The sequence below is a fragment of the Ochotona curzoniae genome, unplaced genomic scaffold (assembly GCF_017591425.1).
Source record: "Ochotona curzoniae isolate NIBS_2020 unplaced genomic scaffold, NIBS_Ocur_1.0 scaffold_461, whole genome shotgun sequence".
Lineage (NCBI taxonomy): Eukaryota > Metazoa > Chordata > Mammalia > Lagomorpha > Ochotonidae > Ochotona > Ochotona curzoniae.
The window spans coordinates 6942634-6957190 of record NW_024467120.1 but is presented as its reverse complement, the minus strand read 5'-3'; the positions used below and the strand labels follow the sequence as shown (position 1 = coordinate 6957190).

Genomic DNA, 14557 nt, shown 5'->3' with positions numbered 1-14557 from the left:
AGAGCAGCCGAGTCAACTATTCTTGGTTTAATCCTCTCCCTCCTCCACCAGCCACCACCACGTTGGGCCGACAGAGACCCTACTCTGGTTTACAAGACGGGGCTTTAGGATACACCTGGCACCCAGCGTATCCTAACTGTATCCCAACTCTGAAAGCCCTTCAGAGTTTTTTCAAAGTTATCCTGCAGCTAATTGGTGTGGCTGCCAAACTGACTTTCAGTTAAGGTCACAGGGAGACAGATGGCATTCTTCTAACTTTCCTATTCTTCTAAGTTCTGAAAACATCCGGCTTTTAAGGGACAATGTTTGAAGCCAATGTATGAACAGAAAATAGAGCAATATCCCTCTTACTAAAGCAAAAGCTCCCTGTGTCATCTTCTCTACTGGTCCGCATCCTCGCCCTGTAAGGTTTCGAGTTTTGAACCTTCTGTTGTGTCACTTTTGTGTGAGATACATTTTCTGAGTCATTCTTTGAAGCCAAGGAGAGGGTCAGAGCAGCAGGAAGGAGATAATATTGGTGGTTTCCTCTATTTACTGTTTTCTAGTTGTCTTCCCTTCTTAGTCCTTAGCAGGGACCCCCCCCAAAAAAAAGAATGTTTTGTAGCAATTGTAAATACATTCTCATGAAGAGAATGTACTAAACCACACACTTTAGGACTTTAAAAGAATTCAGGAAGTCCCCCTCCTTATAAAACAAAATGAGCTTAGACTATCTGCTGAGATGTGCAATCTCACCTTCTTCACCTGGCACTACCTGCAATGCTTTCATGGCAATCCAGCAAGGACTGGACAGGAGGAGTCCAGCCAGCTGATGTTCACCCTTCCCCGTTAAAAATGTCTGCAGCTACTTACAGGGTGCTCAGCTGGGGAAAGTGGGTTTTAACTGGTCCTACAACGGAGCAGGCAGAACACACTATTTGAAGCTGTTTGCCCAATGAACCACACAGGAATCTCGGGCAGGGGTATACAGGTGTGGTGGTCCACTTCTGGGGATGACAATGATGCCGCCAGAGTCGAGGGAATACAATAAAGGCTCTGCTACCCCCGGTGTTAACTTCTTCATGTTAAAGCTGAGAATATTATTGTCTGTCTTCACGTCAGCTTCACCAGCACATCAAACTTGGAGTCCGTGTTCCCCAGTGTGACACAGGCGGTGGTGGACAGGACAACCACGCCAGCCAACAAGCCCCTTCCCTGTTCTCCAGCTCGGGTGCTTTCACTCACGGTGCCACGCTTCCATGTGCTTTGACTCAAATCTGGGCACTGCGTTCTATGAAAACTTCCACTCTGAAGTATTAAAGTGACTACACATTCTGAGCTTGAACTTGGCATCAAGCATGTATCTCAGCAGAAGTCAGATGACTGAGTGCAGAATCGTGGTAAGCCGGCTCTTCTGGTGTGGGAAGAGTCGCCGATAAAGCTGCACCCAGCTCCTCCATCCTCAGACGAAAATCCCAGCGGCAAGGGTTCTTTCCCAAGACGTAACCAGCAGGCTGCTACAACAGGAGGATATCCGAGATGAGATGTGACAGGTCACTGCCTCTGGCACGAACAGATCTCCATTTTTTTTCCCCTCGATGAACGAAATAATTTCACCTTCTTTCTGTAAGAACGAAGAGGCAGAGAGAGTGACGGAGCCCCACCTGCTCCAGTGGACAGCACTTGCGACGTAGGTTTCTCTGGATTCATCTCTGACAGTTCACCGCTAAGGACTGATTTTTATTGGAAAGGCAGACAAGATTTACAGAGAGAAGAGAAAGAGAAAAATCTCCCATCCACTGGTTCGCTCTCCAAAGGGCCGCAACGGCCAGAGCTGAGCCGATCTGAAGCCAGGAGCCAGGAGCTTCTTCCGAGTCTCCCATCAGGTGCAGAGGCCAAAGGATGTGGGCCATCCTCTGCTGCTTTCTTAGGCCATAAAGCAGGGAGCTGGATGGGAAGTGGAGCAGTTGGGACATTAAGTGGCGCCCATATGGGATGCTGGGCTTGCAAGGTGAGGATTTAGCCACTGTACCATCGTGCTGGGCCCAACAATTTACCTCTAACACTCAAATCTGTTCCCTGCAGGTGTTTGACATGGAGAAGGTTGAAGAGTTGGAACACAAACCGTTCCTCATGACTGTCAGGTCCCTGAAATCCAGGCGAAGACTGGACTCAAGCTAAAGGGTGAGGAGGCACGGGTCTTCATTTGTCACAACTCAAGATGCACGCTTCAGTGGCGCCCTTCTTAGCAAGAAGTCCCAATTTCATCTACTTCTGCGATGGCCATATTTTAGACATATAAACACCCAAGTGCATTAATGGCTTAAAACAACAACACTTTTATAAATGCTCAACCATTCTGCTCACACATGTGAATACAGGGGTCATGTACAAGCGGTCTTAACACTTCTCAAAGTCATCAAAACGACATTTCTCAACTCTAGGCATCACGACTTGCCAGGCCCTGTGCCACGTTTTACACGCATTTCATACTTCAGTCCTTAGACCCTCAAAGATAGTACTGGCATTGTCCCTGCTTTAAAGAGGAAACAGTGCTAGCAGCCAGTGACTTGCTGGAGATCTGATGAAGGTCTGCAGACCCACTTGAAGCTTTCTCAACTCCTGGGGCTCAAAGCGAGGAGATGCGCTTATCTCTGTGGAACCAATTGCTATCAGCTCCCGCCTATCCCTGCTTAGGGAAAGAACAGCATGAAATTGTCTAGACTTGGGGAAGGGAGATTACACAATTTTGATGAGGAAAAACCAGTCAAACTGTACATTCTGTGCCTAGAATCTTGGATGCACTGAAGAACCACAGCCCTCCACCCTCCACAAGCAACAGCTCTTAAAAGCACAATTAACCAGAGATTCAGCAAGCACGGCAATCCTATATAATAACGCTGCTGAGTAGGTATACGTGCAACATTTATATTCCTCTAATAGAAGATACTCTATGCACACATTCAAATATATATATATCTCCCTGGAATAATAAACCCATAGGGTCAAGTTCTGAAATAACTTGGATGGTGTTGAGGGCCTTTTTTTTTTTTAAGTATATATACTTTAAATACTTAAATTGAATGAATTACACTAACATTTGGCTATGTAAGTCTTGGAAACCTAGCCCTGCAGGCATTGTATGATTTAAAAAAATAAAAGCGCCATTTGGTGGTCTCATAATTTCTCATGACCAAAACTCCCCCGCCCCCTCCCCCATTATGGTGAATCCACTCCAGGAAGTGTCAGTGGCCGGTTTGTTCCAGGTGAGGTTCTGACACAGCCACAGGACTGTGGAAAGGGAGGAGCGGAATGGGCTTACCATATGTCCAAGCATGTTTCGGTCAAGTCAGTGGGAGTATTTAGTGCTCATAAAAGCATGGAATATTCTTGCAACTCAGAACCCGGCACGCCAGCTCCCCACGAGGTGGAAAGCAAGAGCTGTACTCTTTCCCCCCTGTTGGCAGACCCTAGTCACTAAAAACCCGGGTGAGCTCCTTTGACACACTGCATCACACATCCGCAGGAAGTATCTGCGGGGCTCCTGGGAGGCAGTTTAGAAACCCAACCAGGAGAGGGACTGAGCCAACAGTACAGAAACAAGCATCTTCATTCTCCCCAAACCCTTGCCGGGTCGCGAAGTGCCACCCTATATGCAGACTCTAAGACACCCCCCTCCCCCTTGCCAAGTCTTGATTCTCCAGAAAATAGACCCCCCAGTGGCAGCTGAGCCAGGAGGAGCTCCAAGACCCGTGCCAGCCGGCAAGCCTTTATCCAACCGAGTCTGGGTGGGTTCTAGCCTCGCCACGAGGGTGAAGGACCAAGAGGAGGCATGGAGGCAAGGAAGAAAAGGGAGAGAAAGGAAGAAGCGGTGGGTGGGGGGAGGGAAGACCTCCCGGACACACTTCTTTCGAGTACCAGGGAAAAAGAGAAGCCGCCTACTGACCTCAATCATCCCTCAATGACGGGGACAAAGGGAGGGGGCGGCGGGTGGCCCGGGACCCCCTCGGACACCCTACCCTCTGACCCGCCCCCTCCCCCTCCAGCACCGGGGAAGGGTAGACGCGCGGCAGAGCAACCTCCCGGCCCTGGGGCGAGAACCCCCTGCGCACTCCCGGCGCCCATCCATCCGCCCCCGGACAAGGCAGCCCGGTCAACACCGTGCCCACCCTCCGGGGCGTACCCTGCCACCCCGGGGGGCGGAGGGGGCTCCCGGAGCCCGAGGCCGGGCCACTGACTTAGTTAGATTTTTCTTGCTTACTCATTTCCCTCCAGCACCCAACCCCCCGTTCCCACTCCAAAACCCCCGCGCACTCGTCTCCCCCGGCACGGCCTCGGCCCAGCCCCGCCCGGTGCCCGCGCTGGTGGCGGCAGCGGCGGCACCCCCCGACCGTCCCGGTCACTAACCTGCTGCTGTAAGGGCATTTCCGAAACCAGCCTGGCTCCGGGGAGGCGGGGGCCGGCTGGAGCGGGGGGCCCGGAGGGCCGAGCAGACCGGCGGCGCCGGGCGAGGGCGGGCGCCGGCGGGGGTGTGTGTGTGTGTGGCGGGGGAAGCGGGAGGCGAAGCGGCGGGAGGCGGCGGTGCCCGGGGCGGCTGCGAGGGCGCCGGGACCGTCCCAGGCCAGGGAGCCGGCAGAGCAGGAGGAAGTGGGTGCCCCCTCTGCCCCTCCAGCGCCCCCTCCCGCCGCCGCCGCCTCCCCAGTCACAGGCGCGTCCTCCGCGCACGTGTGCGAAACGTCACCGGCGGGTCCCGGGGAGACGGACAGACCCTGGCGGCGGGACGGGAACCGACTGCCCCCGCCCAGGGGCGGAGAGGAAAGAGGGGGGGGGACGGGGCCCGAGGAGGCGAGGGGGGCCCAGCCTCGTCGGAGAGGCGGGTCCAAGGCAGGCCCCGGGGGCCCGGCGAGCAAAAGGAGGCCACGCGGGCGCCGCCAGGATGCGCCCAGGCCGAGCGCCAGCCAGCCCCGAGAACCCCCCTCGGCCGGCCGGCCCACGCCCCAGCCGACCGCGCGCTCCTCCACCCCGACCCCGACTCCCCTCGGCCTCCCCCAGCCCTTCTGTGGCCCGCCCCCGGAGTTCACAGAGACCTCCCCCCAAAAAAAATGTTGTCAAGCGCAGCCCGACCGAGCCCCTGCAACTGAGAGCTCTCTGCAGGAACCCCCTCCAGCCGCCCACGCGCCTCCGACAGTGGCGTGGGGGGTGAGCACCCCCACATACACACACACTAGGGTGGCAAGGTCTGCCCTGCCGGGGGGTCCCCCAACTCCCCAGTTCCCAGCTCCCTCCCCCACCCCTTCTCCATCCGGGGCGTGACCCCTTCCTACGCCCGAGAAAGAGGAAGCTTCAAGAGTTGGAGGGGAGGAGAACCACGGGGGAGGGGGAGTGGGGGGTAGGAGGTAGGGGGGGAAGAAGTGCAGGGGAAGCAGAGTTGAGGGGGGGGTTCCGAAAAGTTTGGGAGTGTGTTGCACGGGTCGCCCCGAAGCGGTCCCCGCTTGCACCCGGCGGCCGGGCCGCGCTCCCCGCCTCGCCGGCCAAGCGGCGCTCGGTGGGAAGGCGCAAGTCCAACAATGAGCCCTCGGACGAGGAGCAGCAAGGGCTCGGAGCAGGCCGGCCTGTCGCAGGCCCGCGCGGCTCGGCCTCGCGCTCCCGGGCCGCCCGCCACCCCCAGCCCCGCGCGCGCGCGCGGCCTTGCCCGCCGAGGCTCCCGGAGGGTTATTACCGGAGGGCCGCCGCCGTCCCCGCCGCCGCCTCCGCGTCCTGGCGCCGGCGCCTGCTGCAGCAGCCCGGCTGTGCTCGAGGGTCCGTGCGGGGTGCTGTAGAGGAGGCTGCCGGCCGTGGGCTCCGCGCCGGGGGCGCCGGGGGCGCTGGGGAGCAGGGGGCCGCCGGGCAGGGAGGAGGAGGAGCAGGACGTGGTGGAGGTGTTGGTGCTGAGGATCTGGATGTACGCGCCCGGGGCGGCGGCCGAGGCAGCGGCGAAGCCCGGGCTGGCCAGCAGTGCCCTTTTGTCCATGGAGGCTGCGGCGGCGACGACGGCCGCCCCCTCCCCGGCCCCGGCGGTCACCAGGTACTGCTCCAGGGCGGGCTGGATCCCTTTTCTCATTTCTCGCTCTTTGCTCTCTTTTTTTCTTTCTTTTTTTTAGTGTTATGCTGTATCCATGTATTGCTTTCTATTTCTTTATTATTATTATTATTATTTGCAGCCGGAGTTTCCAAGTCTCTCCTTCTCCTCGCTTCCCCGCCCGGCGCTTCCTTAGCCCCCTTCTCTCCTCTCTCTTTTCTTTTTATTTTTCCGCGCCGCGCAGGCCCCGGGGGCCAAAAATAATCGGGGCTCTGGAGAGAGGAGGGTCCTGGCCGCACGGATAGCTGGCCCCGAGACGGGATGGAGGCGTCGGGGGCGGCCGATGCAACGGATTGCGAGGCGGCGGCGGCAGCCCGGGCTGCTGCAGCCGGCAGCTGAAAAATGGCTCCAGGAAGCTGCTGCTGACAATGAATGAAGGGATACGGTTTACGCGCCAAGGTCCTCCCGCGAAACTCAGATTTCCCGCCGGCTTTTCAAACTAGATTTGCATATCCCCGCCCCCCAGCCCTCCGAGGCCCGTTCCGGCAGCCCATTGGGCCTGCAACTCCTCCCTTCCGTGCCAATCGCGCAGCAGGACCGCGCGGAGGGTGCTGTTCATTGGCTGCCGTGCATCGCGGTTGCCGGGGCGACAGGGGCTTCATTTGCATAGGCATCCGTGATTGGCTGGGAGCGGAGCAAGGGGTCTTTCCTTACGGGGTGGAGCAGAAGCCTTCCTTCGCTCCCACGGTGGCCACGCCCTCCGCAGGCCCCGCCCTCCGGCGCAGGCCCCGCCCCCCGGAGACCTGGGCAGGAACTCCGCTCTCCGCTCCCTGGACGTCCAGCTAAGCGCAAGTTTCGCTTTTGGGAATTGTCAAGGTGACCACGGGGACACTTCGGAGAAGTAGCTTTTTTTTTTTTTTTCTCTGGCTGGTCAGTGGAAGTGGATGAGCTTCGGCAGGAAATTTCTAACCCCCAGGCACCCACCCCATCCCAGCCCGAGGCAAGTTGGACAGTGCGGACGTCGCCTGGCAGGTGGCAATCGCGCCCCTTTAAATCGCGCGTCTCTGCCTCGCCGGAATCCAAGCCGTGCGGCGGCGAGAGCTGATCCCGAGCCCGGGGCTGACAGACAGAAGCATGTGGGCAGGCTGACTGGTGGGGGTAGGCGGCTCGGTTGTCGCGATGGCAGGCCCCGCTCCCTCCACGTTCCAGATCCTTCCCGGGAGCTTCATTCTCAGCATAGATTGCGTTTCAGTTTCAGACAAACAACAACAAACCCCCCCCACTCGTTTTGTCGCTTGAAATCGTACCGCGAAGTGTTGGCTCGAGTCCAGCAGACACCCGCCCGGGCCCACAAACACCCAGGGGCGGGTAATCAGGGCTAACCCAGAGCGGTTTCTAATCCTCCAGCAGTAATCCCAAGAAGCACTCGTTTCTAGGATGCTCTCCCCAGCTACACCCACAGGGGCCTGGAGCAGCCCGGGTTTCCTGCGAACTTTGCTCACCACCCCAACCAGGAAAGGCAAACTCAGGGCCACCTAGACCGAGGCCGAAACTTTAGGGTTTTTATTATTATTATTATTATTATTATTGTCAGGAGAAAATAAAATATTGCTGTTAAACGGACTTCCGGATTGTAGCGATTCAGGGGCTTTAGAATCAAAAACTGGGCCGGTGGAGATTGCTTTTGCAGGAAAGGAGACCTCTACAGGAACGTAGGGAAAGATGTGTGTGTACTTATTTATGTTCCTGTCGCTGGGAGTTATGCAAAACACCTGCTGGTTGAGGATGGCAATACCTTGAGCCCACTCACCAGAGTTAGATTATTCCTTCTGCCACCCACCGTACCCCAATCCATGGGTTCACGGCCCTATGAAACACCTCACAGCATTCCTTAATACTTCAGTCCTGTTACCCTTGCTGAAACAGAATATGTTACAATTGCTGGTAGGGGCTGGGACCATGGCTCACCTGGCTAGTCCTCTGTCCTCCATGCACTAGGATCTGTGTTCCAACTACTCCACCTCCCATCCAGGTCCCTTCTGAGACTTCGGGAAAGCAGTGGAGGATGGCCCAAAGCCTTGGGACCCCGCACCCTCGTGGGAGGCCTAGAGGAGGCTCCTGGCTTTGGATTTGGAACAGCTCAGCTCCAGTCATCTAGGTCATTTTGGGGAGTGAATATCGGATGGGAGATCTTTCTTTGTCTCTCTTTCTCTTTGTAAATCTGACTTTCCAAAAAAAAAAAAAAAGTAAAACATTGCTGGTAAACCTTGTACCAGGCTCAGGACTGTTTTTGTCATGGAGTCAAGCTTGTGGTTGGGGTTTCTTGACAGTGGTACACTGGCACTGTCTCGGGGGCTTATTAGCAATAAAGGACATGGGTTCCTGGTTGAGCTAGGAGTAGCGTATCAGCCCTTGTTTGGTCTTGTCCCTCCAGTGCTGTTAACTCAGTGCTGTCACCCCTTGCATGGCACGATGTGCAGAATCGCCCTTGGAGCATACATCCTGGAGTCCTGGGGGAGGGCCAACACCACATCACAGTCCTTACCAGCCTGCATTTCACCCCGAGAGAAGCCCGGAACTGGGACTGGGCACGGAGTCCTCTGTCGTTGAGCGCCCCGTGATTGCAGTGAGAAAGCACATGTTCACAACTCAGATCCACAAAGCTTTTAAATGTCCATCATTCTCTTTAGCCATTTGTTTTTTTCACGTAGGGTGTTTGGTAGAGAAACAGATATTTTGACATTCTTACACCCAGTGACCCCCTCTGATCAGGACTTTAAAGTGTTGAGCAAGAAGAGGTATTGGAAGCAAATAGCTAAAAATCTGAGGTAGTCTGTTCATTTGTACAGGAGGGTGCATGTTTCTGTAAAAACATAAAGGGTTTTGGGGGGCAAAGGGAGGTAAGTTCAAATTTTGTTTCTGCCTCTGACTGGAACCCTCTTCCTAGGCCTGGTGTGATAGCCTAGTGGCTGAAGTCCTTGCCTCTGCGTCTGTCGGGATCCCATATGGACGCTGGTTCTAATCCCGGTGGTCCCACTTCCCACCCTGTTCCCGCCTTGTGGCCTAGGAAAGCAGTCAAGGACAGACCAAAGCCTTGGGACCTTGCACCCGATGGGAGACCTGGAAGAGGTTCCTGGCTCCTGGCTTTAGATTGGTGCAGTACTGGCTGTTGTGGCTGCTTAGGGAGTGAATCAGCGGATGGAAGATCTTCCTCTCTGTTTCTCCTCCTCTCTATATATCTGACTTTCCAATAATTAAAAAAAAAAAAAACACCTTTTCCTGTTGAGCTGTTAAATAGGAACCCATATTGTAATGTTGTGACGAAAAGAGGCCGAGAGGCTATAAGAGTATACAGCAGGTGCTCAATACATGGTGCCTGCTGATAATACTGCTTGTTTTTGTGATTGTGGCCTTCCAGCTCCTTGGAGTCCTCTAATCTCCTGAGAGTCTCTGAGTGTCCACTTGTTGGGACAGCTTCAGAGGACTGGCAAGGTCAGATGCTGTCCACCCTGCTTCAACCTGCTCCTCTTAGTGGTCGGCTTCTGGCTTATTCTGAAGGCCGAGCCCTCCTCGCCTTCCCTTACAGGAAGAATCACAGATGGATCGCTCCACCAGTTACCACCTCTATCTCCTGTGGCTCTGACAGCAACCCCAGAGCAGCTGATTGTCCTAGAATCAGCCTATGTGGTTGTTTGAATGGTGGCCCTGAAAGATATGTCTGTACCCTAACCTCTGTAACCTGTCAGGGGGAGAGAGGGGTCATTGGAGAAGTAAGACTTGGGAGCTGGATTGTCTGGCAATGTCCCCTAAGTCTGATGGCTGGGCTCTGTTCCTTTAAGAGACAGCCGGAGGGGAGGAGAAAGCCATGGAGGGTGGGGAGGGCAGAGAGTGCCACAACTAGCCCCAAGCCAGGAAGTGCCAGCAGAATCTGAAAGGGACTAACAACAGGAGAACCCTCCCAAGCCCCTGGAGGGGTTGTGGCCCTGCCCACACCTTAGTTGTGGACTTCTGACCTCCAGGACTGGAGAAGAATAAATTTTTATTGTCCCAAGCCACACAGTTTATGATGACTTATATGACAGCCTGGGAAACTGCTTGTTGTCCTGAACCGTCAAGCCCTCTAACTAGCCATCTTTGTATGGATGCACGTACTGCTTGGGACACCGTGTTGCTGCCAGGCTGGCCTGTGAGTCCTGTGGGCGATTGATTTCTCAGAGCATGACTCGTTGACCAGAAGATGCAGATTGGCCCAAGGAGCTTATGCAAATGTGGATCTCTGAACTCCGCTTCAATCTACTGGATTAGGATCCTTTGGAGTGGGGTCCAAAGTCCCTCCAGGTAATTCCTTTGAGCTGCAGAGGCAAGACAGAAAACAACTGGATGCCTTTGGACTTTTTTCCAAGTCTCATTGCTGCAGCTAGACCTTCCAGCCATGGCCTATGTGCCACGGCGGGGTGCTTTTAATCTTCCTCTGGTCCCATCTCATCCTGGCTGTTCCCATTCTTGCACGCATGTGATACAGAAATGTGTGTACATATGACTACTGAGCACATGCAAAGTTTGATATTACAGTCCTCTCTGAAAGCCTTCCCTCTCTGGGGGCTGGTGTTGTAGTCTATCTGGTTGTCAACGCCTGAGATGCTGGTGTTCCATGTAGGCTCAGGTTGGTGTCTGAGATGCTCTGCTTCTGACTCAGCTTCCCGCTGATGCACCTGGGAAAGCAGCAGATGATGACCTAAGTATTTGGACCCCTGCCCCCATGTGGGAGACCCAGGAGAAGCTCCTGGCTTCAGCCTGGCCCAGCCTGGCCTCGGTGGACTTTTGGGGAGTGGGCCAGCAGATGGAGGGTCTCTCTTTTTTTTCCCTCCCTGCTTGTAACACTGTCTTTCAAAAAAAAAAAAAAAAAACCTTCTAAAATAAATGAAAGTCTTCACTTTAATTTAGAAATTCAATTTGACAACATTCACAGGTCCTGCATAACTTGCTCCCAAGTAACAGTATTATCTCACAAATCTATAGAAACTTAATGTTAAGTCCTCAGGTAGAAGAATTATCAATTTTGGTGGTTAAGGAAACTGCTCAAATAGAAAGTATGCAATATTGGGAGTCCAAACTGAGCCTTTCATTTAGCTCAATCAAATCTTGTCGCAATATTTTACTTAGAGCATGTAGTTTTAATTTTTAGGGTATGGATAAGTCTAGCATGAGAGTTGAAAACTTTTATGTTGCAGCCTTGTTAATTGCCACAAAGAAATATCATCTGTTTCATCTTCCTCTTTTGCAAGAAAATGTATCCTTGGACCATTACCACTTCAAATGCTAATAACAAAATTTCCCAGTGCTTGTTCTAGAAAACTGCCGATCGTTATGACAGCGGTGTAGAGCTCAGTATGGAGTTTCTTGTCTTCAGTATTTTCACCAGGAAGGCACTGTTTGCATAGAGTGTGCTGTTAAATAACTCTGGAGTGAATTTCTGGCCTTGGGCACTGTTTTCAATTACAACTCTAAATTCATGCCTTTTCTGGAGTCCAGAAACTCTGCAGGGCAAGTAGGATGGCTTCCAGGCAGGTGGTCCAAGGACCTACTTTGAGAAACACCAGCAACGAGGCATAGTTGCCTGCAGCTAACTGCAAAGAACCTGCAGCTTCTTTGGTGTAGAAAGACATTGCTGTGGTATCTTTTGAGCAACTAATGTGACCTTTCTTAGCATAACTGCCTATTGCCATGGCTCCATGATTGAACCTTGCCTCTCTATCACTATCATCCTTTTTTGGTTAACATATTCAGACAAGACACGCTGGATGAAAAAGAACCCTCGGGGCATGTTCCACATTGAGGAACCTGGGATGACAGTGGGTGCCCATTCCCCATTCCCAGGGTACGGAGGAGCTTGGGAGGCCGGATGCAGCTTCTTCCCTTCTCTCCCTCCTTCCCCCAGATACAGGAAGAAGAAAAGGAAAATTTACAAAGGGCTTACACACTTCCCCTTAATTCTCAACCCTTCCCACCCTCAACAACTATGTAGATATCATCAAAAATAAAATTTTAAATACATAATTAAAAATAAAGAAATCTCAAAGGTATGTATTTTCTCATTTTTTTGGAAGCAAATTTTTAATATCACATAAAATATAGATAAAATTAAAAAATGTAGGACTTGTTGAATTCTTGCAAGGCAAACAGGCTTGTAAGGACTCCTTAGATCCAAGATTAGAGCCTTGTCTGCATCCCTGACAAAGTAGTCATGAGCCCCAGACTTCCCATCAAAAGTAGCCACTAGGCTGGCATTTTTACAGTCTTCTCTTCCATGTGTTTCTTTAAAGTGTCATCATCCAAATATGCTTCCCTGGAAACTAGAGTTTAGTCTAATCCATTAAAAAATGTTGATATGTCTGTTACAAGAAGGTCTCTTTTAAATCTGTGTTTGCTCATTCACCGCTTTCATTTACCTTACAGCTAATCTCGAAGAGTGTAGTGGGTTGCGAGGTGGTTTCTCTAACGACAGGTTCACCAGAAACTGTGACTTTAACCATGTTTAGAAAAATGCTCTTTGCAGTATAATTCAGGTCAAGATCTTAAGATTAGGGTGGTCCCTGAATCTTGTGGCAAGAAGGGAAACAGGGAAAAGACCCTGTGAGGATGGAGGTCAAGATCAATGTGATGAGGCATCTACAGACAAGAGCATCAGCCACTCCCCGCAGCCACCAGGAAATAAGCAGATGAGCCTGTGACAGTGGGCCTCAGAATCTCCACTCCCAGAAGCATCCAACCCTGCGGACACTTTGATCCTGACTTCTGTCCTCCAGAACATCTCTGTGGTTTGAAACCACCAAGTTTGTGGTCACCTGCTATCACAGCCCCAGGAAACTCATTCAAGTGTGTAACTCCAGGGTCTGTCCCCTGGCAGGCTGCACACCTGTGGTGCAGTTCCGTGTGGCCCTCGTTGTGTGTGTGGACATTTGCTGCTGGCTCCACAGCCTACATGACTCACAGATTTGGACCCTCTGGCAAATTGAAGGCTATTCCTACTTGTTTTTCCCTCTTGCTGTGACTTTGGCAGTCGAGATCTCCTTATTCCCCACCCCCGTAGCGTGCTTTGGTCTGGTGGTTGACCTCAACACTACCTGGGGTGTGACTACGTGAAGTTACTCTTCTTGCACTTTTAGGAGTAAGTAGAAAGTATTGCAAAAACCTTGTCTAACTTCACCGGGCTTCAACTTCTAGGAATCTGTAGACTATGAGATTTCTGGAAAAGTCTCCATCATCCTCTACATCGTATTTTCCATTTCCCCCACTCTTTGTCTTATTCCTGTCCTAATCCGTTTGATTCCATTCCCAGCAGTTTCTTCTTGGCCTGGGACCTGGTCTTTCCCTTTTTCTTTTTCTTGTTTTTTTTTTTTTTTTTTACTGAAAGGCAGCGGCTTCTATCTGCTAGTTTACTCCCCAAATGTCTGCAACTGATCACAGGCCTGGGCCAATACAAAAACGGAGTTGGGATCTCAACTCGGTTTCTTACTTAAGCTATCACCATCATCTCCTGGGTCCTGCATTAGCAGGAAACTGGCATAGAGACGGAACTGTGTCTTGAACCCGGCCCTCCGGTGACCCGGATGCAGGTGCCCCGAGTGGTGCTTAAGCACTGCACCAAATATCTCGCAAGACAGGCTGGGCATCCATTCTGAGAAGGATGAAATTGCTCAGTTCCTTCAGACCTTCCTGTCGCAGTCCCTTGCTCTCATTCATTATTGAGGACAAATCTTGTTCCATTTCAAAGGCCTCCTCCCGTCAACCTGTGATCTTCCAGGGACGAGCCGTTGACTCTGCGGGCGCTCCTGTTTTTAGCTGCAGCAGGCATGACCTGGCTCTTTCTTCCTAACGGCCGTAACACAGGACGCTGGGGGCAGTTGGTGCTTTGTCCCCTTTCGCTTGAACTTTGGCACTCGCAGAATTACTCTGTTTCCTTGTAAATGACCTGAGTGGTGGTGGTGGGGTGTGGTGGTTAGGTTTTGCTAAGTCCCCTTTTTGTCTTCACGAGCTGTGGAAGGAGAGAAGAACAGTTTCTACTCAGGCCATCTTCAACTTGACCTTCGCACTCTTATTAAACATCTGCTTTGCACCTGCTATTTGTGACTGCCATTCAAATATTGGCACAAAGGCAGATCTTTCCTCAGGCATGAAGGGAAAGGACAGATAGGAGCCGTTTTCCTTCCAGTTATTCCCAGAGAGCTTGCATGGGGGTGAGTGGGAGAGGAGATCACGAATCAAGGACTCCATTTGCTTTGCCAACGACTGGAGGGCATTTGGAAAGGAGAGAGAAGGGAAGCAGACACTGCCTTTTCGTATTTGATAGTTCGATGTGCCTCTTTCTCGTGGGTTTTAAGTAGGGAATGTTGTTGGCAGCATGTCATAAATGGGCCTGTGGGTAGAAAATTGCTTTTTCTTTTCCACCTTGGTCTCCTTGACAGCACTCCCTCTTGATTTGCCTTCTGCTCCTCTGACTTACTAGGTCTCATTAGTGGT

The 14557-nt window shown here is 52.5% G+C and overlaps 1 protein-coding gene across 2 annotated transcripts in view; it reads right to left on the bottom strand.

Moving 5' to 3' along the window:
* Positions 1 to 6240, bottom strand: part of E2F3 (E2F transcription factor 3) — a 77712-nt gene extending 71472 nt beyond the window's left edge. The window contains exon 1 of one of the 2 annotated variants that reach the window (XM_040967745.1): positions 5699 to 6240. In XM_040967745.1, coding sequence (XP_040823679.1) covers positions 5699 to 6079 — 381 coding nt within the window. In that variant the 5' untranslated portion in view covers positions 6080 to 6240. Of the gene's footprint in view, positions 1 to 4386; positions 4678 to 5698 lie in introns of those variants that run through there. The other variant, XM_040967746.1, reaches the window with a different exon arrangement.
* Positions 6241 to 14557: the final 8317 nt, after the last annotated feature.